Source organism: Ylistrum balloti, unplaced genomic scaffold, assembly GCF_031769215.1.
Source record: "Ylistrum balloti isolate Yb309-2 unplaced genomic scaffold, AGI_CSIRO_Ybal_v1 Utg370368, whole genome shotgun sequence".
Lineage (NCBI taxonomy): Eukaryota > Metazoa > Mollusca > Bivalvia > Pectinida > Pectinidae > Ylistrum > Ylistrum balloti.
This window is the reverse complement of record NW_026782259.1, coordinates 437,427-465,425: the sequence shown is the minus strand read 5'-3', so window position 1 is coordinate 465,425 and position 27,999 is coordinate 437,427. Positions and strand designations below refer to the sequence as shown.

The 27,999-nt window shown below is 37.2% G+C and overlaps 1 protein-coding gene across 2 annotated transcripts; it reads left to right on the top strand.

The window, feature by feature from the left end:
* On the top strand, positions 1-27,916 carry LOC132553930 (protein Jumonji-like). Of its 2 annotated transcripts, none has more exons than XM_060218221.1 (21): positions 1-144; positions 1,087-1,448; positions 2,264-2,433; positions 2,855-3,036; positions 3,584-4,054; positions 14,640-15,456; positions 16,105-16,316; positions 18,075-18,145; positions 18,520-18,598; positions 18,998-19,123; positions 19,815-19,970; positions 20,454-20,552; positions 20,960-21,081; positions 22,712-22,782; positions 23,692-23,806; positions 24,086-24,194; positions 24,829-25,011; positions 25,473-25,597; positions 26,005-26,173; positions 26,348-26,455; positions 26,775-27,916. In XM_060218221.1, the coding sequence occupies exons 1-21, from the start codon at positions 40-42 to the stop codon at positions 26,907-26,909; spliced, it is 3,987 nt and encodes a 1,328-aa protein (XP_060074204.1). In that variant the 5' UTR covers positions 1-39; the 3' UTR covers positions 26,910-27,916. The 2 variants fall into 2 exon arrangements, with proteins under 2 accessions (XP_060074204.1, XP_060074203.1); XM_060218220.1 differs by having other exon boundaries at positions 2,261-2,433.
* The last annotated feature ends 83 nt before the right edge of the window (positions 27,917-27,999 follow it).

Genomic DNA, 27,999 nt, shown 5'->3' with positions numbered 1-27,999 from the left:
TGACACCAGTGTGACTTGGTGTGTACACTGAAATCCATCATGGTTGGGAAGAAGCCATCCACACCTGCTTATTCCTCAAGGAAATCTCCTGGAGAACCTGCCTTGGCTCAGAGACTGCGAAGGAACATATCACCCAAAAATTTGGTATGGGCAGTATATTTTTAAATGTGAGAGTAGTTTCTGGTAAGAACTCTCATAGTAAATCGCTTCATTGTACCAGTATCTTATTATTGGGATAAAAGATTTCCTACAAATGTTTCTCGTAAAGAATTGTTGGTGTAGTAATAGTAAATCACTTCATTGTGTTATTAAGGATATCAGTATCTTATTATTGGGATAAAAGACTTCCTACAAATGTTTCTCATATAGAATTGTTGGTGTTGATTTTCCTCTGAAATTTTATGTCTGTTTTACTTTGTCGTATTGAAGTAAAATTTAGACTTCTTTTCACATGGTAAAACTTGATGGAAATGTCAATGTTCTCTGATTTCAAGATAGGCGATTTCTTGTAAAAAATTGTATATTTGTATTCATGTTGTAGCACTGTAGAATGAAAATGATCATGCATTGTAAAACACAAGAACAATAATTCTTTTTATTATCTGTTCTGTATTTATTGATATTGTCATCATTTGAGTTTTACATTTATTCCACTGGGGTTGCAATTCTGAAAACTTTATTTTTGATTTTTAAAGAATACAGTTTTAATCTGATTCTGAAGAATATGTTCAGTATGTACCTGGTTGTGAATGTCATATGTTGAGCTTCATTGAAAATTCAAGATTGCCACAAGTAGTCATATTTATATCAAAAGTTTTTTTACTGCTTTTTTGGAAAATGTAATGAAGCATTATCTTGATCTTAAAACCTTGGATATCATCTCAGTATAGGTAATTGGTTACATTTTGAGATTCATTAAAGATTCCAGATGGCTGTGAGTGGCCATTTTGTAACAGCAACATTTCATACCAAACTTTCTGTTGTAAGCTTTCTTGACAGAAATGCCTTTGTCTTTATACAATACAAAATGTTTCTTCTTAAACATTTGCAAGTACATCAGTTAAAAATTGCTTATTTTTTCTTTAGGATTTAACTGCAGGCCTATCATGGCGTGAGGAGAGGGAGTTGAATAAAGCATTATATGCCTCCTTACAAGAGACTAAAAAACTTGCCATCAAATCTGAGCTAGAGTCAGATCCCCCATTGGTACCTGCAAACAGTATCCCAAGACGAAACCTCTTGAACAGAGTGTTGCCAAGACGTCAGTCTCCCAGAGCCAGTAAACCTGCTGCACCTTCAAAGTCAAGTGCAGCAACAATGCAGAGTCCATCTCTTCCTCCTCCAGCGGACAAAAAGCTCAAGTCTCACCACAGCATTGCAGGAGATGAGAGTAGTCAGGACTCCATGCGATCATCAACCACCAGTTGTTCTAACGATGATTCCAAAGGGTAGGACTGACACAAGCAGCCAATACACATACAATAAATTCTTGTATTTCCCTGGAAGTCACATTATAAGGTTTTCCAAAAACTTTCTATAACATTTCAGAAACAAATTCTATAGTATGATCTTTGATTTTTTTTAATTTTTGAGAATACATGTGCATTCAAATTAAAAGTTGATATATCTTCAGTACATTATGCTTTTGAACAATATGATGAGAATGAGACAATAGAAACCATACAAGCTTTCAAAAGCATCTTGAGAAGGTGTACTTGTATAAATTATGGAGCATTCAAGTGCAGGAAGAACTGTTATAAGTTCTGAATAATAGACATGATAAACACTTCATGTGTAAGTAAGCTATTATTTATTTTGATGGGATGAGATGTTAGGACCCAGATTTGGGTATTTATAATGGAAATGGAGGTTTTTAAGTGGGATAAATTAGATCATAGTCAGCTGTTCCAAACTAAAACAGTTTTGATAATTTTACAATAATAGTTTTATCCAGTTTGGTACTGTCATTAATTACACCTAATTAACATATTGTTAATTACACCTGTGAACCCATGAATTAATACCAGGTTAAATTTTGTTGGTTTCACCCTGCTGGAAATAAGATGAAAATAAAAAATAGGATGATGTTTGATGTTATAGATAAGATACAAAAATGTATATATTTTTTGTATTTTAGACAAATTTAACATTATGTGAAAGTGAAAGCGGCGATGAAAAAAGAATATGAAAAAAATATTAATTTGTATACATACACTTTAACCTTACTAGTTTTTCTATGAGATGACTTTGTTCCTTGCAGCAGGACAAAAGTGAGAGCTCAAAGAAAATTTGCCCAGATGCATGCCTATGGTAACACTATGGTCCCATCACAGCACACACCTGTTAAACACACCAGCAAGACCTCCTCACCCATCAAAGTCTTCCCGAAGCGAGCCAAGACTGAAGATTTCCTCACTTTCCTCTGTCTGAGAGGTAGTTATTGTACACCTCTATTTCCATATTCAAACTATTCATAGATGCATATGTACCTGTATTACATTGATGAGTGTAAAAGCCCAACATTTAGCCAATACTGTTTACTGTACACAGCATAATGTTTTTATGTTTTCTCCCCAAATTCCTCCTATACAATTGAATGATGTTTGTTGTTTGTCTCATTCTTCTGTTACCAATTACATTGTGGCAAAACATTTTGGTTATATGGCAATATTGTCTAATTTTCAGAAATAATTTATGTACTTTTCATAGTTTTATTAAGTTGTAGTTGTATAGAGCATTTACCATGATGCTGATTCTGGTACAATTTTGGAAAGAGTATTTTTGCTTTGATAAATGAATATTTTATCATTCAGTTTCAAATAATTGATACCTTATTGATTGTTATTGTTGATAGGAACACAGGCCCTTCCTCCGCACCTGGACTTTTTCAATTTCTCCCGAGACGAGGGTGACACTAGCCTGCCACCAACACCACCTAATCGAGGTCGAGCTTTTGTGCGTGAGAGTTCTCCTTCTTCCAGCAGTACTAGTTGTAGTAATGTACCCGATGATGTGGCAGACTCTCCAGCACCACTGGTACATACTGGCTTTCATTCTGTGTATAATACTGAAATCTCATTGCATTTGTCATGTTATGTTGGCATTTTGCCTAACATGTCCAGGTTTTTAATGACATTTACAGGCTGTTCTTAATTTCCCTTAACTTGTCAAGTTGTTTCTTGTAATTCTAGTTAGTTTAGAAATGTCCATCAAACCTTATACATTCTTGTCTTAAAAGCTTTGAAACTTTTAGATTTTGTCTGTCAGATAATCTTTTGACAAATAGTTTGCCTAAATATTTTAGAAGCTGGGAGAGAAATTAATTGTTTGTTCCTCAAACTGTATACCACCTTGAGAACTTCACAATTTATCATTTAAAATGAACTTGTACTGTGGTTTTCACAAGGAGAGTGGAATTACTGTAGTTATTGTGCTTGCAATGTGACTTTTTCATGCAAGATATTTTAGGACATGAAAGATGTTCTTTACTTTCAGCAAAGTTTGGATAGAGTACTGCTTGATATTTCATGGATTCTGTGATATGCTGTATGGAGATTTGAATTTGATAATTTCTCCTTGACAGGTTATGCCACCAAGTGGTCGTGTCACCCCAAGCAGGAAAGCTGCACGTGCATGTGCAGGCACTCCAGAGACTGCCAGGGGATTGGCAAGTTTTCCAACCCGACAAGGTCAAAGGTCACGGGCAACTTCGAAGAGAAGAAATGCATCACCTGCAGTCACCCCTGCAAAGTGTACTCGATCCTATAGAAATGGAACACCTTCCCCTGTGAAGGGGACACGAGGTAAAGCAAGTCCTGGCAAGATGACTGATGCAGAGCGTCTGTGTATCAAGAGAAAGGCCATTGCAACTTTGACCTCTTCAAAACTTTCACCAAACCAAAAAAACAGGCGTAAGTCACTGTTTATAGATCAGTCAGGAGTGGACGACAAACCAGGAAATCAACGACAGACCAAGGTAACTGATGTTTGGGACTCGAGTAGTGTAGTGACTGGTACTAACAGCTGTGGTGAAGAATCGAGAGATGGTGAAGGGGTTAGTAGATCTAGTAGTGTAGGAGATCTACCCTATATAGCCAATGCAATGCCTATATGTACTGCTGATATCACTGTTAACTCTACTCCTGTGTGTAGCACTTCTAACCCTAGTACTGCCTGTTCAGATAATAATGATATGTCACCAAAGCAGGGTTTCTCTGGTGTAGTGCTACCTGCATGCCTGAAGTGTGATCTTATAGATCAATCTTGTTCCAGTATAACCCAAACCCCTTCATCTTATACCTTGGATGATATTTCCTTCCCTATCAAAACCTCTACTGTATCCACCCCTCATGATGTTTCTTTCTCATTACAAACATCATCTAAATCTACTGAGACTAGGTCTACTCAAACCCATACATCCAGTGAGGGCCCCATCCACTCCCCTACTCAAACCACGTCTAGATCTACAGAGAATGATGTTCCCTGCTCTACCCAAACCCTTACATCCAGTGAGGGCCCCATCCACTCCCCTACTCAGGCCACTTCTGTATCTACAAAGAATGATATTCCCTGCTCTACCCAAACCCTTACATCCAGTGAGGGCCCCATCCACTCTCCTACTCAGGCCACTTCTGTATCTACAAAGAATGATATTCCCTGCTCTACCCAAACCCTTACATCCAGCGAGGGCCCCATCAACTCCCCTTTTCAAGCCACTTCTGGATCTACAGAGAATGATATTCCCTGCTCTACCCAAACCCTTACATCCAGTGAGGGCCCCATCCACTCCCCTACTCAAACCACTTCTGTATCTACAGAGAATGATGTTCCCTGCTCTACCAAAACCCTTACATCCAGTGAGGGCCCCATCAACTCCCCTACTCAGGCCACTTCTGTATCTACAAAGAATGATGTTCCCTGGTCTACCAAAACCCTTACATCCAGTGAGGGCCCCATCCACTCTCCTACTCAGGCCACTTCTGTATCTACAAAGAATGATGTTCCCTGCTTTACCCAAACCCTTACATCCAGTGAGGGCCCCATCCACTCTCCTACTAAGGCCACTTCTGTATCTACAAAGAATGATGTTCCCTGGTCTACCCAAACCCTTACATCCAGTGAGGAACCCATCCACTCTCCTACTCAAACCATTTCTGGATCTACAGAGAATGATGTTCCCTGCTCTACCCAAACCCTTTCATCCAGTGAGGGCCCCACCCACTCTCCTACTCAAACCACTTCTAGATCTACTGAGGATGCCATCTCCTATGATGTCATATCCTGTCCTTCTGAAATCCCTTCCGTTTCCACTGAGGATACCATTTCCAGTGACATCATTTCCTGTCCAACACAAATGCCTTCTCTTTCTACTGAGAATGTCATTTCCTGTCCAACACAAATGCCTTCTCTTTCTACTGAGAATGTCATTTCCTGTCCAACACAAATGCCTTCTCTTTCTACTGAGAATGTCATTTCCTGTCCAACACAAATGCCTTCTCTTTCTACTGAGAATGTCATTTCCTGTCCAACACAAATGCCTTCTCTTTCTAGTGAGAATGTCATTTCCTGTCCAACACAAATGCCTTCTCTTTCTACTGAGAATGTCATTTCCTGTCCAACACAAATGCCTTCTCTTTCTACTGAGAATGTCATTTCCTGTCCAACACAAATGCCTTCTCTTTCTACTGAGAATGTCATTTCCTGTCCAACACAAATGCCTTCTCTTTCTACTGAGAATGTCATTTCCTGTCCAACACAAATGCATTCTCTTTCCACTGAAAATGTCATTTCCAGTGATGTCTTTTCCTGTCAAACACAAATCCCTTTGGTTTCTACTGAGGGTGATGTTATAGCCTGCCCTACACAAACTTTGTCTTTTCAAGATTCTGTTTCCTGTGATTTCATATCCAATGAGGAAGAAATTTCCTGTCCTATCCAAACAGTGTCCCTGCAAGATGTTGTTTGCTGTGATGTCATATCCTGCTGTACACAATCCCTTTCTTTGTCTGGGAATGATACTTTAAGATCTTCCCAGTTACCAGATACAAGTGTTGCCGTTGCCTTTGAGAAACCTCCAGAAGTATTTGTCCCCCTTTTCTCACAATTCAATTCTTTGAATAAAGATAGATTCAGTATGGAACATGAGTCTATGATGAAAATGTGCCAATCTCGTTACTTAGATATTGAGGTTACAAACAATGCCCCACCTCCTGTTATTTCCTGCCATCCAGACACTGCACCTGCTAATTCCCCTAATGTTGATGTTGGAGAAATATTAACCAATGAGTCAGAAGACCCAATATTTTCCAGCCCTTCTCAATGGACATTTCCCCTAGAGTCTGTTTTATCTGATACAAGCACATCTTATTCAGAACTCACTGTTGGAAAGAGATACAAAACAACACCACCAAAAATTACCAGTCAACAAATTGAGTCTGACAAAGTCTCAAGATGTGTTGAAGACACGGTCTCAAGATGTGTTGAAGACACGGTCTCAAGATGTGTTGAAGACACAGCTTTAAAATGTGTTGAAGACACGGTCTCAAGATGTGTTGAAGACAAAGTCTCAAGATGTGTTGAAGACACAGTCTTAAAATGTGTTGAAGAAGACCATCACCCTGTAGATAAGATTACAAAAACTTTGCCTCAGCAAACTGTAAAATCGACCACACCCTTATCTGTAGGTTGTGCTGTCAATATTGACGACAGTGGATTCATAGATAGTTTAGAATCCCCAACATTGACGTCACCCTCCCCTAAAACCCTGTCAAAACACAAGGGAATTCTTGCAAGGTATAAGTGTAAAACTTCAACACCTTCTTCAAAGCCAAGAGCTAGAAAAAAAGCTTTTGTTTCATTTCTCCTACCTCCTGTGTCAGCACTTAATCCTCGATCTCAAATATCTCCACCAATACCTCACACGGAAGCTTCTTCCTCATCCAAAATTGTTCGTATAGATCCACCCATGTCACATGTCATAGATCCACCTGCATGTCACCTTATAGCTTCACCCACATCTTCACTAGACCATGAATATCCACCTCTTGCCAAGTCTGTTGTTCATGCAAAGGTGGCTAATTGTCCAATCAGGGCAAGTGCCTCCATTTTGCCTCATCCTGCTCCACCTTACTCTGTTCTGACGTCCATTCGAGAACGCAAACTGGAGATGAAGTCTCTTGATGCTACCTCTGTTAAAGCAAGTGATAGTGAAATACAGCAGGATAACAGGTCACCTCCTGGTAAAACACTCTACCCTGCCCCTCCCACCCTCTGTTATAGAGAGATACCTCACTAAACAGACTAACTTTGTGTATACAGGGTAACACTCTACCCTCCCACCTTCTGTTTTAGAGAGATACCTCACTAAACAAACTTACTTTGTGTATACAGTGTAACACTCTACCCTCCCACCCTCTGTTTTAGAGAGATACCTCACTAAACAGACTTACTTTGTGTATACAGGGTAACACTCTACCCTCCCACCCTCTGTTTTAGAGAGATACCTCACTAAACAAACTTACTTTGTGTATACAGTGTAACACTCTACCCTGCCCCTCCCACCCTCTGTTTTAGAGAGATACCTCACTAAACAGATTTACTTTGTGTATACTGTGTAACACTCTACCCTGCCCCTCCCACCCTCTGTTTTAGAGTTACCTCACTAAACAGACTTACTTTGTGTATACAGTGTAACACTCTACCCTGCCCCTCCCACCCTCTGATGGATTGGATTGAAACTTTGTGTTAAGTTATTTACAAGGTACCCGACTGCAATGCATATTTTGTTTTGATTCTAACTTTGAATTTTCTTGTGCTATAGTTGAAAGTGCTTTTCATTTTGTATGCTTATGTACTTTTACGTAATGTTTGGTTATATGGTTGTTTTGCTTTTGCTCCATATAGTGTTTATCTGTGTTATGTTTACAGTATTTGAGGATCACCTGAGACGTACTGTAAAGACATAAAAACATCTTTACAGTGTCAGATCCCATTTGTCTGTTACTATTTTTTGCACATGATGTGCTATGTAACTGTGACTGTGTCTAACACACCATAACTGATTTCACTGGTATGTGCAGGACCTTTTAAAGGTTGAGCTATATTGTCCCTATTCCAAGGCGCTGAAGGGATGAACAAAAACAAGTCTAATTTGAATTTGTTACAAATATTTTTTGTGGATAGAAAGGGTCTGAGGTATTGTATGAACCCTTGCTTAAAGATAGAGTTACAATTTGGATTGTTTCCAGGATTAAAATAAGGGACAGGTAGCTGTTAGTCATGCTTTATCAAAATCAAACTGATACCATATTAGTATTTGAACCCTTAACAATACTATTAGAGTTATTCCCCCTAACTGTGCTTTATTTACATTATCACCAATCAATTGCATGCGGAAATGAAAATCCTAAACATTAGAACTACAGTGGTGGTTTAGGTCCATTGGACTGGTTTCAGTCTTGTAACTTACTTGTACTGCATCATGTGACCTTTATATTCTCTTGTCATTATTGTTGTGATGTCCACTATGTTGCACTATTTGGAAAGGATTAAGAATAAGGTTATTGCTAATTTGCATGGTTGTATTTGACTTATAGCTGTTTTGTACCTTTTTCTATTTGCTGATAGCTGATTTTTTGGCATGGTTTGTAGGATTATAACTATTCTGTAGTACTTTTGATACACTCTCAACTGTTTTAAGACATACCAGTTGATTTGATGACCCCAAAGTAATTTAAGTTTACTTAGAATCCTAAACAGGGGATGGCAGTTAATTTTGTACAGTTTACACTTGCATTATATGCAACATGTAGTAAAAGTTATCTTACTTTGTTTACAAGATTTTCATATGACATATGACACAAGAACAAGTTATTGAACTCAGGTGACATGTTAGGGTCTTTGGGTCTCTTGTTGATGCTATACAGTCAGTTGAAGAAAGTTATTTTTCTTTGTTGATTTCTCATTTTCTTGTCATAAAGCTTGTAACCATTTTAGATACATCAATGAAACTTTGTTATCAAGATTAAATATAGCAGCTTACATAGGATATATATTAGATTTTAATTTTATCTGACAGGGTCCCTAAGATGCAGAGTAATTGCTCTGATCAAAACATGGTAATATTACAGAATTTATAACAAAATTACATAATGTTGTCTAACATTCATTAGACCAAACACATCATGTGATTAATGTACTATGGGTTGTATGTTTATTCTTTTGCTCTTTCTAATGTAAATCAAATGTGAGTGTTGGTATTATTAGAACTATGAGGAAGTGTCTGCCTGTATTGTTACTACCCTTGTGATAAGACATGCCACTGACAATACATGTGCTTTGATAGCATGTTATAATTAATAATCCCCCTCCAGTTCTAGTGTTACTATCATCATGTGTGTGAGTTTACCTAATAATCCCCCCCCTACAGTTGTAGTGTCACTATCATCATGTGTGTGAGTTTACCTAATAATCCCCCTACAGTTGTAGTGTCACTATCATCATGTGTGTGAGTTTATCTAATAATCCCCCTACAGTTGTAGTGTCACTATCATCATGTGTGTGAGTTTACCTAATAATCCCCCTACAGTTGTAGTGTCACTATCACCATGTGTGTGAGTTTACCTAATAATCCCCCTACAGTTGTAGTGTTACTATCATCATGTGTGTTAGTTTACCTAATAATCCCCCTACAGTTGTAGTGTCACTATCATCATGTGTGTGAGTTTATCTAATAATCCCCCTACAGTTGTAGTGTTACTATCACCATGTGTGTTAGTTTACCTAATAATCCTCCTACAGTTGTAGTGTCACTATCATCATGTGTGTGAGTTTACCTAATAATCCCCCTACAGTTGTAGTGTCACTATCACCATGTGTGTGAGTTTACCTAATAATCCCCCTACAGTTGTAGTGTTACTATCATCATGTGTGTTAGTTTACCTAATAATCCCCCTACAGTTGTAGTGTCACTATCATCATGTGTGTGAGTTTATCTAATAATCCCCCTACAGTTGTAGTGTTACTATCACCATGTGTGTTAGTTTACCTAATAATCCTCCTACAGTTGTAGTGTCACTATCACCATGTGTGTTAGTTTACCTAATAATCCCCCTACAGTTGTAGTGTCACTATCACCATGTGTGTGAGTTTACCTAATAATCCCCCTACAGTTGTAGTGTTACTATCATCATGTGTGTGAGTTTATCTAATATTCCCCCTACAGTTGTAGTGTTACTATCATCATGTGTGTTAGTTTACCTAATAATCCCCCTACAGTTGTAGTGTCACTATCACCATGTGTGTGAGTTTACCTGATAATCCCCCTACAGTTGTAGTGTTACAATCATCATGTGTGTTAGTTTACCTAATAATCCTCCTACAGTTGTAGTGTCACTATCATTATGTGTGTGAGTTTATCTAATAATCCCCCTACAGTTGTAGTGTCACTATCATCATGTGTGTGAGTTTACCTAATAATCCCCCCTACAGTTGTAGTGTTACTATTATCATGTGTGTTAGTTTACCTAATAATCCCCCTACAGTTGTAGTGTCACTATCACCATGTGTGTGAGTTTACCTAATAATCCCCCTACAGTTGTAGTGTTACTATCATCATGTGTGTTAGTTTACCTAATAATCCCCCTACAGTTGTAGTGTTACTATTATCATGTGTGTTAGTTTACCTAATAATCCCCCTACAGTTGCAGTGTCACTATCATCATGTGTGTTAGTTTACCTAATAATCCCCCCTACAGTTGTAGTGTTACTATTATCATGTGTGTTAGTTTACCTAATAATCCCCCTACAGTTGTAGTGTCACTATTATCATGTGTGTTAGTTTACCTAATATTCCCCCCTACAGTTGTAGTGTTACTATCATCATGTGTGTTAGTTTACCTAATAATCCCCCTACAGTTGTAGTGTTACTATTATCATGTGTGTTAGTTTACCTAATAATCCCCCTACAGTTGTAGTGTTACTATTATCATGTGTGTTAGTTTACCTAATAATCCCCCTACAGTTGTAGTGTTACTATTATCATGTGTGTTAGTTTACCTAATAATCCCCCTACAGTTGTAGTGTTACTATTATCATGTGTGTGAGTTTACCTAATAATCCCCCCCTACAGTTGTAGTGTCACTATCATCATGTGTGTTAGTTTACCTAATAATCCCCCTACAGTTGTAGTGTCACTATCATCATGTGTGTTAGTTTACCTAATAATCCCCCCTACAGTTGTAGTGTCACTATCATCATGTGTGTTAGTTTACCTAATAATCCCCCCCTACAGTTGTAGTGTCACTATCATCATGTGTGTTAGTTTACCTAATAATCCCCCCTACAGTTGTAGTGTCACTATCATCATGGGTGTTAGTTTACCTAATAATCCCCCCCTACAGTTGTAGTGTCACTATCATCATGTGTGTGAGTTTACCTAATAATCCCCCTACAGTTGTAGTGTCACTATCATCATGTGTGTGAGTTTACCTAATAATCCTCCTACAGTTGTAGTGTCACTATCATCATGTGTGTGAGTTTACCTAATAATCCCCCTACAGTTGTAGTGTCACTATCATCATGTGTGTTAGTTTACCTAATAATCCCCCTACAGTTGTAGTGTCACTATCATCATGTGTGTGAGTTTATCTAATAATCCCCCTACAGTTGTAGTGTCACTATCATCATGGGTGTTAGTTTACCTAATAATCCCCCCTACAGTTGTAGTGTCACTATCATCATGTGTGTGAGTTTACCTAATAATCCCCCTACAATTGTATGTCTCTGTTATACTGTATGTGTTAGTTTATCTAATACTTTCCCCCTCTATCAGTTTACCAGCCCAAGTGGCTCTTCACTGTTATCTAACAAATATTTAGGTTTGAAATCTTTTTATTTTCTGATATATCTAGATACCAGGGGTATATACAGTGTATAGTGTTGTTATGTTACTGTAAGTGCTTTGATGTACAGACTCTCCAATCCCATGATTGTTACTTAACGCCAGTATTTCTCTTTTTCCTAGGAATTAACTATGATATTTTTTTCTTGTTGCCCAATCTTCTTAGTTATAAAAAGGGTAAACTTTGTATAGATACTTTTCATTTTCTTACCACTTTTGGAATTTAGTTTTTGTAATAAATGTTGAGATCAGATGAATGTTTTTAGCAGTATTGTGTGAAGAGAAAAATGTTCTTGTCAGATTAGATGTAATTTACTCGATGAGATTTATTTAATTTTGTAAGGAAAGTAAGCTACAATTGTCAGACAACACAACATTGATGTTGTCTACAGCTACAACTGTCATACAACACAACATTGATGTTGTCTACAGCTACAACTGTCATACAACACAACATTGATGTTGTTTACTGCTACAACTGTCAAACAACACAACAGACATGTTGTTTACAGCTACAACTGTCATACATCTCAATAGACATGTTGTTTACAGCTACAACTGTCAGACAACACAACATTGATGGTGGTGTTTACTGCTACAACTGTCAAACAACACAACAGACTTGTTGTTAACAGCTACAACTGTCAAACAACACAACAGACTTGTTGTTAACAGCTACAACTGTCAAACAACACAACAGACATGTTATTTACAGCTACAACTGTCATACAACTCAACAGACATGTTGTTTACAGCTACAACTGTCAGACAACACAACATTGATGTTGTTTACTGCTACAACTGTCAAACAACACAACAGACATGTTGTTAACAGCAACAACTGTCAAACAACACAACAGACATGTTGTTTACAGCTACAACTGTCAAACAACACAACAGACATGTTATTTACAGCTACAACTGTCATACAACTCAACAGACATGTTGTTTACAGCTACAACTGTCATGCAACTCAACAGACATGTTGTTTACAGCTACAACTGTCATACAACTCAACAGACATGTTGTTTACAGCTACAACTGTCATACAACTCAACAGACATGTTGTTTACAGCTACAACTGTCAAACAACACAACAGACATGTTATTTACAGCTACAACTGTCATACAACTCAACAGACATGTTATTTACAGCAACAACTGTCAAACAATACAACAGACATGTTGTTTACAGCAACAACTGTCAAACAACACAACAGACATGTTGTTTACAGCTACAACTGTCATACAACTCAACAGCCATGTTGTTTACAGCTACAACTGTCATACAACTCAACAGACATGTTGTTTACAGCTACAACTGTCAAACAATTCAAAAGACATGTTGTTTACAGCTACAACTGTCATACAACTCAACAGACATGTTGTTTACAGCTACAACTGTCAAACAACACAAAAGACATGTTGTTTACAGCTACAACTGTCATACAACTCAACAGACATGTTGTTTACAGCTACAACTGTCATACAACTCAACAGACATGTTGTTTACAGCTACAACTGTCAAACAACTCAATAGACATGTTGTTTACAGCTAAAACTGTCAAAAACCATGACAGATGTGTTGCCTTTAGCAACAGGTTTTAAACAACACAACAAACATGTTGTTTACAGCTACAACTATCACACACAACAGACATGTTGTTTACAGCTACAACTATCACACACAAGAAAACAGGTGTATTACCTTTGGCAACAACTGTCAAACAACACAACATACATGTTGCCTTTAGCAACAGGTTTTAAACAACACAGCAAGCATGTTGTCCATAGCTGCAACTGCCAAATAAAAAGACAATGTTTTTACTTCTTACAACTTCATTTGCAAGCGAAGACACCTGATTATTTCTTGTATTGTTCATGATAATTGAAGTATTGTTGAGAATTATTTTGTAACCAATGATGAGCGGTATGCCAGACTTGTCCAGCCAGTTCTGAAGGATTTGTCTATTGTTAACTTACGAAGCTGAGATAATGATATTGTTTAAAAAAGAGCTCCACGCAAAACGTAAGTGGGTTATATTTCATCTTGAGTTCAGTTGAGTTGGCATGCAAAACATATTTGTATATTAAATTTGTTACATGTTAAAACAAGTTACTTTGTTTTGTAGAACTAACAATTTTTTTACAGTTTAAAGTCAAGGTATTACCTACTGATAAACTAAAAGGCTACCAGGTATATATGGTCTTATTTTTCATTGACCAAACCTGGGGAATTCCCCTTAACTCATCTCTTGGGATACCCTGTTATATAAAACTTGAGAGGATTGCCTTCGCATGTCTCACAAACTTTCTCTATGTTTATTGCATGGTTTGAAATTTCAAATTTATTTTATCATTAACGCTACTGTTAACTTTACCAACCAGGTTTCTTTTGTTTATTTCAATGTTAATTTTACAAACAAAAGTCTTTTTGTTTACTGTTTGATATGTTACTAATATACTTATTATCTATGAGAAATAACATAAAACACATAATATGTTGCATTCAGAAAAATTGTAAAGAAATTTGTCCAGTGAAATTGATTAAATTCAAATGTCTGTTTTAGAAACTTCAATGTTGTTGCATATATAATTTAGAAAATTATTTAAAATTTGATTTGTTCCAATTATGTTATAAAAAGTACACTCTTCTTAACTTTGCTATAAGTGAAGACCATTACATATATGTAATCCTTATGGTGAAATTATTCTATTCAATGTTTTATTTTGACAACAGATGAAAACTAAAGGACAACGAGAAAAGAACAGACGAACAACAAAACCAACTCCAGAAAAAATCATTCAAAAGGGGAGGCAACTCAGTAACGCTAATATTGTAAAGAAAAAGAAGAAATTTAAACCAGCTACTAAATTTATTGCACACAGACTTCCTCAGAGAAAAGCAAAACTACGTTGGAACAGTTGTTACCTTGAAGATGATGAATTTGATCATGAGGTCAGCTTTGTGTTTAAACAATCCCCAGAATCGTATACAAATAGGAAACGTAAATCAGAGCTAGACTCTGAAGGCCCTTCCAGTAGTGCACCTTTAAAGAAAACTAGACTGCAGAAGGTGGAAAAAAAATCTCAAAAGGCCAAAACTCATGGAAAAATTCAATTACGTCAAGTGAAGAGAAAAGTGAAAACAGAGAAGACAGAGAATACAAAAGTTTTAGGACAAAAGAATACTCAAGTAGAATGTGATAGTTCATCTGGGGTTCATACACGATCAGGAATTGTGTTGAGAGCAGAGGGGTGTGTGGAGGAGTCTACTATCCCAGCCGTCAGTCCAGCTACTGCTGGGAACAATAAAGGAGTTATTGAATCCAGCAAGAAACGATCTCAAATCAAACAGAAAAATATAAAGGATGATGTGAAATATAAAATAGATCAGAAAAAGAAATTTGAATCATTATCTCCAACTGAGAAACGGAGAAAACTTTTAGTGAAAGGAGAAAAGGACTCTAAAACAGACATTTTGATGTCAGATTCAGTCAAGCAAGGATCTCGAAATTCAGGGTCTGATTCTGTGAAACAAAAGCGGAAACCCTCAGGTAAGACCAGTATGAAGAAGTATTTATGATTTATAGAAATATCAGTCTTCATCATATGAGCTTTAATATCTCATTTGTACTATATCTGGCAAAAATGTTTCTAAGAAAACTTGTACAGTATCTTATTTTAGCTAATAATGTTTTAAAGTGAACAAAATATGTAGAAATTGAAAGTTGAAGTTCCATAAGTTATATAAAACATGTATGACTGTCAATTCAAATCTAGGGTGGTCGGGTGGCGCAGTGGTAACGCACTCGCCTTTCACCTAGCCGACCGGGGTTCGATTCCCGGAACGGACGTGAAAAGGTAAGGGGTCACCTACCCGACCACGTGGGTTTTCCCCGGGTACTCCGGTTTCCTCCCACAATAAGACCCCTCGCGCGCTTACATCCGGGCCAACAAGAGTGATTAGTATAAGTTGACATAACTTGTTTCGCAATTGTTGTAAAATAAATAAGGTTTATATTTTATATATATTTATATATTTATAATTCAAATCTACAGTTTTACTGCAAACATATCTAATGTGGTGCAATCCAATTTTAGCGCATTATCACTTTAGCACATTGATAAATTCACACAACCACAATAGTTAATTTATAATGGTATTATAGAACCTACAATTGTTATTTTTATGGACACTACAGTGAAGAAAAGGCTGAAAGACAACCTGTCGGTTGACAAGGAAGTGAAACAAGAGCCTTTTCCTGGGCCAGGGCAGCCTGCCAGACTTGTTGAGGCTCCTACATTTTACCCTAATGAGGAAGAATTCTCTGATCCTATCAAGTACATACAGTCTGTCACAATGGTAGCAGAACCGTATGGAATGTGCAAGATCGTCCCACCACAAAGTTGGAAGGTGTGTGTATTGTATAGTTGCTATTAGACTGTGTTCATCATCTTTACAAAATACAGTTTTTCTGATCGATTTCAACTAAGTACCCTCAGTTTGGAGCTGTATAACTCCCTAATATGAGGATGTAATGATACAATAAAATTTGTAAAGTTTACTTTGCAGCTTATTAATTATCAATGGATCAGACATAAGCTGGTGATGCTTCATTGTAGCTGCTTTTATTCAATTTGAATGATATGTCTACCTGGTATTGAGGAGTATTTGCATCTATCTATATAATCCTAGTGTTCTATACATGTGATGTATCGTGAATCAGCTGTGAGGTCCACTGTGTTTCCATGTTTTAGGCCTACAGTGTTTCCAACTTTCAGGTCTACTACAGTGTTTCCAAGTTTCAGGACTACAGTGTTTGCGTGTGTCTGATCTACAGTGTTTGTGTGTGTCAGGTCTACAGTGTTTGTGTGTGTCAGGTCTACAGTGTTTGTGTGTGTCAGGTCTACAGTGTTTGTCTGATCTACAGTGTTTGTGTGTGTCTGGTCTACAGTGTTTGTGTGTGTCAGGTCTACAGTGTTTGTGTGTGTCAGGTCTACAGTGTTTGTGTGTGTCAGGTCTACAGTGTTTGTGTGTGTCAGGTCTACAGTGTTTGTTTGTGTCTGGTCTACAGTGTTTGTGTGTGTCAGGTCTACAGTGTTTGTGTCTGGTCTACAGTGTTTGTGTGTGTCAGGTCTACAGTGTTTGTGTGTGTCTGATCTACAGTGTTTGTGTGTGTCAGGTCTACAGTGTTTGTGTGTGTCAGGTCTACAGTGTTTGTGTGTGTCTGATCTACAGTGTTTGTGTGTGTCAGGTCTACAGTGTTTGTGTGTGTCTGATCTACAGTGTTTGTGTGTGTCAGGTCTACAGTGTTTGTGTGTGTCTGATCTACAGTGTTTGCGTGTGTCAGGTCTACAGTGTTTGCGTGTGTCTGATCTACAGTGTTTGTGTGTGTCAGGTCTACAGTGTTTGTGTGTGTCAGGTCTACAGTGTTTGTGTGTGTCAGGTCTACATTGTTTGTGTGTGTCTGGTCTACAGTGTTTGTGTGTGTCTGGTCTACAGTGTTTGTGTGTGTCTGATCTACAGTGTTTGTGTGTGTCAGGTCTACAGTGTTCGTGTGTGTCTGATCTACAGTGTTTGTGTGTGTCTGATCTACAGTGTTTGTGTGTGTCAGGTCTACAGTGTTTGTGTGTGTCTGATCTACAGTGTTTGTGTGTGTCAGGTCTACAGTGTTTGTGTGTGTCTGATCTACAGTGTTTGTGTGTGTCAGGTCTACAGTGTTTGTGTGTGTCAGGTCTACAGTGTTTGTGTGTGTCTGATCTACAGTGTTTGTGTGTGTCAGGTCTACAGTGTTTGTGTGTGTCAGGTCTACAGTGTTTGTGTGTGTCAGGTCTACAGTGTTTGTGTGTGTCTGATCTACAGTGTTTGTGTGTGTCAGGTCTACAGTGTTTGTGTGTGTCAGGTCTACAGTGTTCGTGTGTGTCTGATCTACAGTGTTTGTGTGTGTCTGATCTACAGTGTTTGTGTGTGTCAGGTCTACAGTGTTTGCGTGTGTCTGATTTACAGTGTTTTCGTGTGTCTGATCTACAGTGTTTGTGTGTGTCCGGTCTACAGCGTTTCACAGTGTCTTAGTTTATTAAATAGTGAAACATTATTTGAAAACAATTCTAATGTTTTACTGGTATGTAGTTATGCAGTCTTGTGCTTAATAAAAAATTTCATCTTTTTCAGTCCGATAGTAAGATCAGTGAAGAATTGCGGTTCACCACACAAAAGCAGTATATTCACAAGTTGTATGATAGGTATGTATATAAACACCTCTCTCCATCAACCACTTGTATGATGTGTATGTATAGGATATTGGGAGAAAGACACATATAGAAATAACTATCTGTCACCCCTTACTGTCAACTGATTGGCTGTGACAAGTTACATATTTTACCTAAGGAAGGGAGCTCAGCCAAGCTTGTCTAGCAAGGAAATCTCAGTCTTTCGATTTAAGATTTCATTCACAGTATCAATAAACAGAAAAGTCATACCCTGATCGAAGTTCTTAATGAACCCAATTCAGCATTCAAGGCACTTCTTTTGTTATAAAAGGCACTTAATCAGAATAAGCCTGCTATGTTTAAAAAATATAGAACTGAAGACAAGTGGATTTGTTGTCTGTCTACAGGTTTGGACCCAATGTGTGTCAACTTAAAGCTATACAGAAGCATCTTGACTCTCATGGTGTGTCAGAGCCATTTCCAGTCGTAAGTCATTCAATTAAAGAAACATTACCAAGCCTTCAATCAACAAATCACCATGTGAAACTATGGAGAATAAATTATCTAGTGTCAATTATACATGGCATTATCAAATAAAGTGAAAGTATGGAACCCCTTAAGGACAAAAAATCCATGTAACAATCTCTGATAGTACTGCAATGTGTATTAAAATGATAACGGCATTAACATGAAATTTGTGAAAAAATGTTCAAACAAGTACAGTTTTCAGCAATTTAACTGTTATTATGATGAAAAATGATGGAAAAAAGAAAGTGAAAATGTTGACTTTGAGAAATTGCAATTGTTTCAAAAGAAATCTCCCTCAATAGTTATGGTTTTCATGGACGGGAAAATTTCATTGTATGCTATGTTTGCTCTGTTCAGATTGGAGGTGTAGAGGTGGACATCTGTAAATTTTCAGCTGTTATTCAACACTTGGGAGGCATGCAGAGTGTTATTGAAAAGAAGAAATTATTGAAAGTTGCAGACATCATAGGAATTCCTAAATCAGTAAGAGACTATAAGTTCTCTCAAAAACCAATGGTTCATTTCTGTTTCATAGGTCGACATCTTTAATACATTTGATTAAGCTGTCTGGATTGTAATACTGCATGTCAGACTACTTATGTATGACATAAAATTACTTAGTCCGGTGACTCAATCATCTATTCCTGGTGTGCTTTAGATGTGTGAATGCTGTAGGCGAAAGATAGGGGAATTAAACTTTTAAAGCTTACTGTAAGTTCCTGAAGCATTGTTTCATTCTTATAGGCACAGGTTTGGGGAATTTAACTTTTGAAGCTTACTATAAATTCATGAAGCATTGTTTCATTCTTATAGGCACAGGTTTGGGGAATTTAACTTTTGAAGCTTACTATAAATTCATGAAGCATTGTTTCATTCTTATAGGCACAGGTTTGGGGAATTTAACTTTTGAAGCTTACTATAAATTCATAAAGCATTGTTTCATTCTTATAGGCACAGATTTGGGGAATTTAACTTTTGAAGCTTACTATAAATTCATGAAGCATTGTTTCATTCTTATAGGCACAGGTTGGGGGAATTTAACTTTAGAAGCTTACTATAAATTCCTGATATAGCATGAATCAATGTTTTCTTCTTATAGAAAAAGGATAGGAGATTTACGATCATTACTGTAAACTCCTGATTTAACACATCTCTAATGTTTATATTGTTACAGGCACAAGATAGGGGAACTAAACTTTACGATGCTTACTGTAAGTTCCTTGTCTCTTATGATATGTTGTCTGCAGACAAGAAGCGTAAACTTGAGGAGGAGGTAACAGAAATGAGGAAAACTAGAAAAGATAAGACGGAAGAGGAGTGTGTGATGAAGGTAACTGAATCGGGGTCAAGGCCACTACAACTCTTCTCATTTGATATGTTTTTAGCCTTCAATCATCCCCATATGCAGGTTCCTCTTGGTTGCTAGTTGTGCATTGGCTGATTTTGGGACTGACCTGAAAAGTAATATGTCTGATCGATGGCCCTCTTGGATTTTGATAGTAACGATTTATTATTGCAATTTCTGGAGAAGAACTGGATGTTGTTTTTTTTTAATTTCTTAACCAAATCCAAAGAAGTCTCAGTAAGAGTAGCTTTATCTAGACAAGGACTGAAGTAGTCAGGAAAATGTTTTTATCTTCCAAAAACTGTTTTTACTCCGAAACAATATACTTTACACTTTGTGTATTACTGACATTGGTCTAGATCTCAAACATGTGTGTTAAACATGAGGCAGTGTAAGCAAACGTAATTGTATGTAAATTGTTCAGTTTCTCTCTGCTGATGTCACAATGATGCCCTCCTTCCTCTACAGGGAAAAAACATGTCCTTGGTAATGTTCAACAGAGCTGCACGGAACATCGGTGGGGCATGGCTGCGAGACTCTTCTTCCAACTCCACTGACAATGTAGAGGTTTGTGTTCAAGGTCAATGCAGGAGAATATTAAAATTTATCAACCATAGGACATTTCTGTTCTACTGTCCAAAATCTTTGCTGGCATTTGTTTTAATCTCTACCAGGAAGATATCAGAGTTGATGGAGAACAACTTCATAGACTACATTTGCTTGTGCATACACTGTGATATACTACTCCCACAGATGGAAATGTTCATGAAACACGTAATGATTTAAAGTTTTTAAAAAATGACTTTGAAAATTTACAGAACATTAACTTTTGGCTTTGTTGCAGTACAAACATGCTGTTAAGGATTTTTTATATATAGTGTTAATTTTTTTACCATTTTGTGATGGGACTTGCAATTTGAACTTTCTTGTTCATCATCAGCTACAGTCAATGATAGTCTTATATTGAATTTCAGAAAGAGTACTGGAATATAGTGAAAGGCAGGAAATCCCATGTTGTTGTACATGGTGGTCATATAGATACTCAGGCTCACAGCTGTAACACATTCTCTTCCAAAAAGGATAATCACCACTGCAGGTAAGGTACCTCCTACAGGTTAAAGGGTCAGTATCAAAAGTACTGGTAAGGGGGTGGGTCTCTTGTAATGGTAAAGGGGGTGGGGTCTCTTGTAATGGTAAAGGGGGTGGGGTCTCTTGTAATGGTAAAGGTGATGGGTCTCTTGTAATGGTAAAGGGGGTGGGTCTCTTGAAATGGTAAAGGGGGTGGGGTCTCTTGTAATGGTAAAGGTGATGGGTCTCTTGTAATGGTAAAGGTGATGGGTCTCTTGTAATGGTAAAGGTGAAGGGTCTCTTGTAATGGTAAAGGTGATGGGTCTCTTGTAATGGTAAAGGGCGTGGGGTCTCTTGTAATGGTAAAGGTGATGGGTCTCTTGTAATGGTAAAGGTGATGGGTCTCTAGTACAGGTAAAGGTAATGGGGTCTCTGGTACAGGTAAAGGTGATGGGACCACTTGTAAATGTTAAGAGGTGGGGTCATTGGTACCAGTAAAGGGGAAAGGTCACCTGTACAAGTTAAGGGGGTAGGGTCTACAGTACAGGTAAAGGGGATATAGTCACTTGTACAAGTTAAGGGGGTAGGGTCTACAGTACAGGTAAAGGGGATATAGTCACTTGTACAAGTTAAGGGGGTAGGGTCTACAGTACAGGTAAAGGGGATATAGTCACTTGTACAAGTTAAGGGGGTAGGGTCTACAGTACAGGTAAAGGGGATATGGTCACTTGTACAGATTAAGAGGTAGGGTCACTTCAAGTAAAGGGGAAGGGTTATTAGTATGGGTAAAGGGGATGGAGTCACTGGTATAGCTGAGGGAGTTTGCATGGTCAATAGCACAGGTGAATGGGTGGAGCCACTAGTACAGGTAAAGGTAATGGGGTCTCTGGTACAGGTAAAGGTGATGGGACCACTTGTAAATGTTAAGAGGTGGGGTCATTGGTACCAGTAAAGGGGAAAGGTCACCTGTACAAGTTAAGGGGGTAGGGTCTACAGTACAGGTAAAGGGGATATAGTCACTTGTACAAGTTAAGGGGGTAGGGTCTACAGTACAGGTAAAGGGGATATAGTCACTTGTACAAGTTAAGGGGGTAGGGTCTACAGTACAGGTAAAGGGGATATGGTCACTTGTACAGATTAAGAGGTAGGGTCACTTCAAGTAAAGGGGAAGGGTTATTAGTATGGGTAAAGGGGATGGAGTCACTGGTATAGCTGAGGGAGTTTGCATGGTCAATAGCACAGGTGAATGGGTGGAGCCACTAGTACAGGTAAAGGGTTCAAAGACACTAGCACACTTAAACGGGTGGGGTTACTAGTACAGATGAAGGGGCTGGGATTATAAGAACAGATTAATGGTGTGGTGTCACTATTAATATGGATAAAAGTTGCAGAGTTAACTAAAGGTGGAGAGGAATATGTGACTTCTACATGTAGGAGTTGGGGCCACTATTAGAGGTATAGATATGGAATTAAAATACAGGTAAAAAAGAAGGGGGGATATTTACAAGGGATGGGATGGGGATCACTACTACTGGGTAAGAGGGTGTAAGTACAATTATAGGGTGACTTATCCTGCAACATGGGAGGAATACAGTTAGAAGAATCAAGCAATAATTGACTAGAATGAAAATTTAAGAATGATTCTGTTCTCAATTCAGCCATCCATGGAATCTCAACAACCTCCCCCACAGTCCTGGCTCTCTGCTGCGTTATCTTGGACATGTGTCTGGTAGGTGTCTGTACACATTCTGTGCTCTAGTTATTTTGTATGAATACATATAAATGTAATTGTTTTGTAATTTGTATTACCTAATAATAGGAAAATCCATTATTTTAAGCTCACCATCATCAGATGGTAGGCTGTTCAAATTGCCCTACATCCGTGGTCTGTTATCCCTCTGTCTGCAAACAATGTTTGTTATTGTTATTTCTTGAGGTGTACTGGATGGATCTTTCTCAAATTTCACATATAGGTTCCCCCTGGCTTTTAGTTGTACCTGTAAGATTTTTGAACAGATCAGAGAAACAAAATGGCTGAGAAATGACCGTCTTTGATTTTTTCAGTGAAGTTTGATATCGCTATTTCTTGAAAAGTACTTGATGGATCTCTCTCAGATTTCATATGTAAGTTCCCCTTGGTCTCAGTTGTGTCCATTTGATTTTAGGTCTGATCAGAAAAACGAAATGGCTGACAGACAGCCATCTTAGATTTCTCCTCAATCTCTTTTTCTTAAGAAGTACTAAATGGATCTCTCTCAAATTTCATACGTATGTTCCCTTTGGTCTCTACTTATGCCAATTTGATTTCTTGACTGATCAGGAAAAAAACAAAATGTCTTCCAGGCGACCATTTTGGATTTAGCAGGAAAATATTATCATTGCTACTTCTGCAAATGAATGTTCAAATTTCTTATCATTAAGAGCAAAAACAGTGAAGAAATAAGAAAAAAAGGGAAAAAATCAAGCGTTCAAAGAGCAAATAAAGATCAAACAATGGTGGGCACCAAGATCCGTTTGGGATCTCTTGTTTAAGAAGTTTTAAGGAATAAAAACTGGAAAACTATCTCAACGAAACAAACTGTTTTGTTAGTATGATTAAAGCTGCAATGTAATAGTAGCCACTGTCATATGTTACTAGGAGTGACTGTACCTACACTTCACATGGGGATGGCCTTCACTACCTCCTGCTGGTCAACTGACATTCATAGACTGCCTTATGTCCAGTATCTACACACAGAGGCAGACACGATCTGGTGAGTAAACTACCTTATACTGACATTCACAGACAACTATATGTATACACACAGTTTGGTCACATCTCCTATACTAGAATAGACATTCTTATCACACAACCAGTAGAAGACGGAGACATTTCTATGACTTCACTGTCATCAGACAAATGAACAGAGTGAAGCACTGACACATGAAGTGCTTTTCTTTCACACCTTTTAAATTTAATATTTTTGTAAAGTTCTTCACTTTGGGATTCTAATGTTTGTATAATGTTTTATTGATATGTTTTGTCTTGCCAGGTATGCTGTGCCTGGACAGATAGAAGAGACCTTTAAATCTGCTATGAGAAGTCTTGTACCTACATTGGTGAATGATGACCCTCACTGGCTGCGGGAGGACACAGTCATGGTAAGATCATTAGAAATACCTGGCATCCTCACATGAAGAGCATTTTGATTTAGGTTAATATTTAAAACTAAACTTCCCTCACTATACTGTAAATCATGTATTTTTGTGGGTCTGAAATGTTTCGATTTTCGATGAAAATAGGTATCATTGCTTTTCTAAAATATTTTGGAGATATGTAGTTCTTCTAAATTCACTTGTGTTAAAATAAGATTTTGTTTGTTTACTGTTTATCATTTCACATACATATAGATTCGTTGATTAAGAGTACCCAAGAAATCAACAAAAAATAAAATCACAGAGATTTAAAGATTATCAAATCATGAAAAAATTCGTTAAAAAAACTGGATTGATTTCTTTTGCCCATATTAACAGTACTAAACTGTCATTAATTCAAGACTCTTGTGATATGTGTATTATTTCAAACCTGTCCTACCTGACCAGATTTGATGATATTGAATCTGTCAAAGTTTTTACCCCCAAACCACTGATTAATATCTTAACAAATTGATAGAATTTTAATCTTCAATATTTTAATAATTATTTAAAACCAAAACAGGATACATATGTTTTGAGGTTCAGGTACATTAAATAAAACAGATTGTTAGTATTTCTGAATATGAGACATCTTATTTAGGTGGATCCAGATGATCTCACAGCTAATGGTGTAGCGGTCAGTAGGTGTATCCAGAGACCTGGTCAGTTTGTCATAGTGTTCCCACGCTGTTACACATCAACAATCAGCTGTGGCTATTCCCTGGCTGAGTCCGTCCACTATGCAACACCAAGTTGGTTAGAGGCTGGGCATAGAGCCACAAAGGTACATCAATAAATCTGATGTGTTTTAAATAGGAATTATGTGTGCTTGTAAATGTTGTTTACCTTATGTCAACCATAACAGAATAACAAGTCTGTATAGATATTGTTGATAGTGGATAATCAAAAGTTACAGTATTGGTTGTTTGTATGCTGTAAAACAAATTGCAAATTTTGTTTGTGAACAATTTCTGTAAGAAACAAGTTAGAAAGTTTTTTTCCAAGTTTAGATGTCCGAAAAGTTATGTCAGTCATTAATGTCACATTCCTGTTATTACCACATTTTTTCCTTACAAATGGAACATGATACTAAGTAGTTTTCACTATAATAAATGGCAGTGCATGGATTAGTGGTATTTTTTCTTTCATCTGAGAACTTGAAGCTTTCATGTTCTTGATAAATTTACTTTATGTTAACTAATAGAAAGTAATAATGGCTGTTCAATATTGTTACATATTTTACAGGCATTGAATGATAGTTTTGAAACTGAAATGTTTTCCATGGACGAGTTGTTGACAAGGATAGCAGAAGATCCGACAACTCCTGTTGGTGTCCTGGCATCAATGTTACCATGGTTACAGAAAGTCATGTAAGTCGGTTTGCTTTCTTGACTTCGCTGTCTATTTCTGAGATGCCAAAACATACTTAATAATCTTCTGAGAATGAAATCAGACAAATGAAGATCTGGAATTTCACATTTAAGATAAGTTTAATGCAGAAATCATTGTTGAACTGTGTTGTGCACAAGCCAAAATGGTTGTTTTATCAATTAAAGTTTGCAGATAGCCCACTAAATTACATTGTTTGCAGGCTTTCTGCTACATAATAGATAAAGTACAGGTACCCTATCAGGGGAATCACCTGTTGTATTTTTACATAGTTAGAAAGCTGACACAGTTGACGGATGGGAGTAGGTACAGATGATGACGAAGGTATATGCATCTTATACAAATGAACACCATGTAAAACTAAAATGTTATTGTATTATTTTCACAGTGATCGAGAGCTTAATAACCGACAGCAGTTGTTTGATGCAGGACTTAAGTCATCCAAGCGTATGTGTACCAGCGGAAATCTACCGCACGCCTCTTCAAGGGGGGCATGTCAGGTGGAGGAAATCATAACAACATGTGACGTGTCAAAGAAGATCTGCTACCTGTCATTGGTGAATATCACTTAACAGAGCTCTGTGTGAATTAGAACAAAAATGTTTGCTGATATTTGTTTTGAACATTTTTCAAGCTTTTTTTCTTACAAAGGTAACATAACAATATTAGATAGACATTTGTCAGAGGAACAGATTCTCTGTCCTATATAATCTTACCTTTATTTTTGTTAGGTTTTGAATGAAGTTGATGACCTGGCTTTCTCATTAGAACATGGATTATCTCATGTGCAGAAAAAACGCAACATAAGGTCGTGTAAACTGATGTACCGACATACAGAGGTAAGTATCGTCTTCATAACATAGTTCTCCTTTGTGCTTGTTATCATTGTTGGCACTCACTAGGAGCTACGCAAACTCACAACTTTATCACAGTTCTCATACAAAGTTATTTCTATGTTATCCAAAAACTCTAATCTTGTACAAACTAATACTTAACTTTTAGTGTTAACAAGAGTTTTTACTTGTTGTTTGCAGTAATGGCTGTTCATTGGTAAGAAACAGGTTAGGGGAAAGGTCCAACACACAGTTTAACTGAATGCAAATTATGACACTTGTAAATGCTGTTATGCTTTAGTTCAGTTCTGTGCCTGTTTTGTAGGAGGAACTTAAGAAACTATTAAGAGATGTGAAGGAACGACTCAATACTCAACACATCAGTACTGGCTTGAACGAATCTGCAGAGGGAAGCTCACCACGCAGGAAACAGCCCCGCAAAGTGGAGCACAAGAGCTGATACAAACAGAATGACAGAAAAAAATAATTTTTGTTTGTTATGATTAGTTCAGCATTGTTATCATCGACCTTGTGTACAGTGAAACATCCAGTCTGGATGCAAAGTTAAAACTCATCACAACTAAAGAGGTTTAATAGTGTTAAAAAGTTAAGTTACCGCATTGATACCAAAAACTGTTTCCTATTTTACTTTTTTTTCTCTTGAATTTTGTTAATGAACCAATGCTAATCCATTAAGACCTTAACTAGAAGTGTGTTGCTGAACTGATGTCAACACATCAAGATCTTAAGCTGAGGTGTGTTGCTGAAATGATGTGAACACTTTAAGACCTTAAGCTGAGGTGTGTTGCTGAAATGATGTGAACACTTTAAGACCTTAAACTGGAGTGTGTTGCTGAAATGATGTTAACACTTTAAGACCTTAAGTTGGGGTATGTTGCTGAAATGATGTTAACACTTTAAGACTTTAAACTGGAGTGTGTTGCTGAAGTGATGTTAACACTTTAAGACTTTAAACTGGAGTGTGTTGTGTAACCTGATATTTCTGTATGCCAATAATGGCATTGTTATTGATAATGAGACTGAAATCCTTCATGATTAATGTGTGAGACGTCAGATAGAATATGGTGTTATTTATTTAACAATTTGTTGAAACGTGATTTTTGTATAAATCTAAGAAATATGTCTATCAAACCTACATGTAATATTAGTAAAACACTTTCTTGATTGTAAATATCAACTATCTGTACTCCGAAGATAGCCTCCATTACACTGAAAACTGTACCTGGTTTATAAATCATGGATTTAACTACATCTGTGTGCTGGATGCTGTGATTTGTTGCTTAAAACTTCTACTAATATTCTAATAATAGCGGAATACTTAAAAACAAAGAACACTTTACAGTGGACTTGGATGATTGAGTAACTGTTAAACTAGTTGATTTTGAGGGATTCTGTTTGTTCTGTTTGTCACTCTTTTCATGGTTGGAATAGAATTGTGCAACCCCCCCCCCCAAAAAAAAAAAAAAAAAAATGTACACAGGGAAAAAAGAAAACAAATTGCAGTCCATTTTATGACTTCTTTTAAAAAT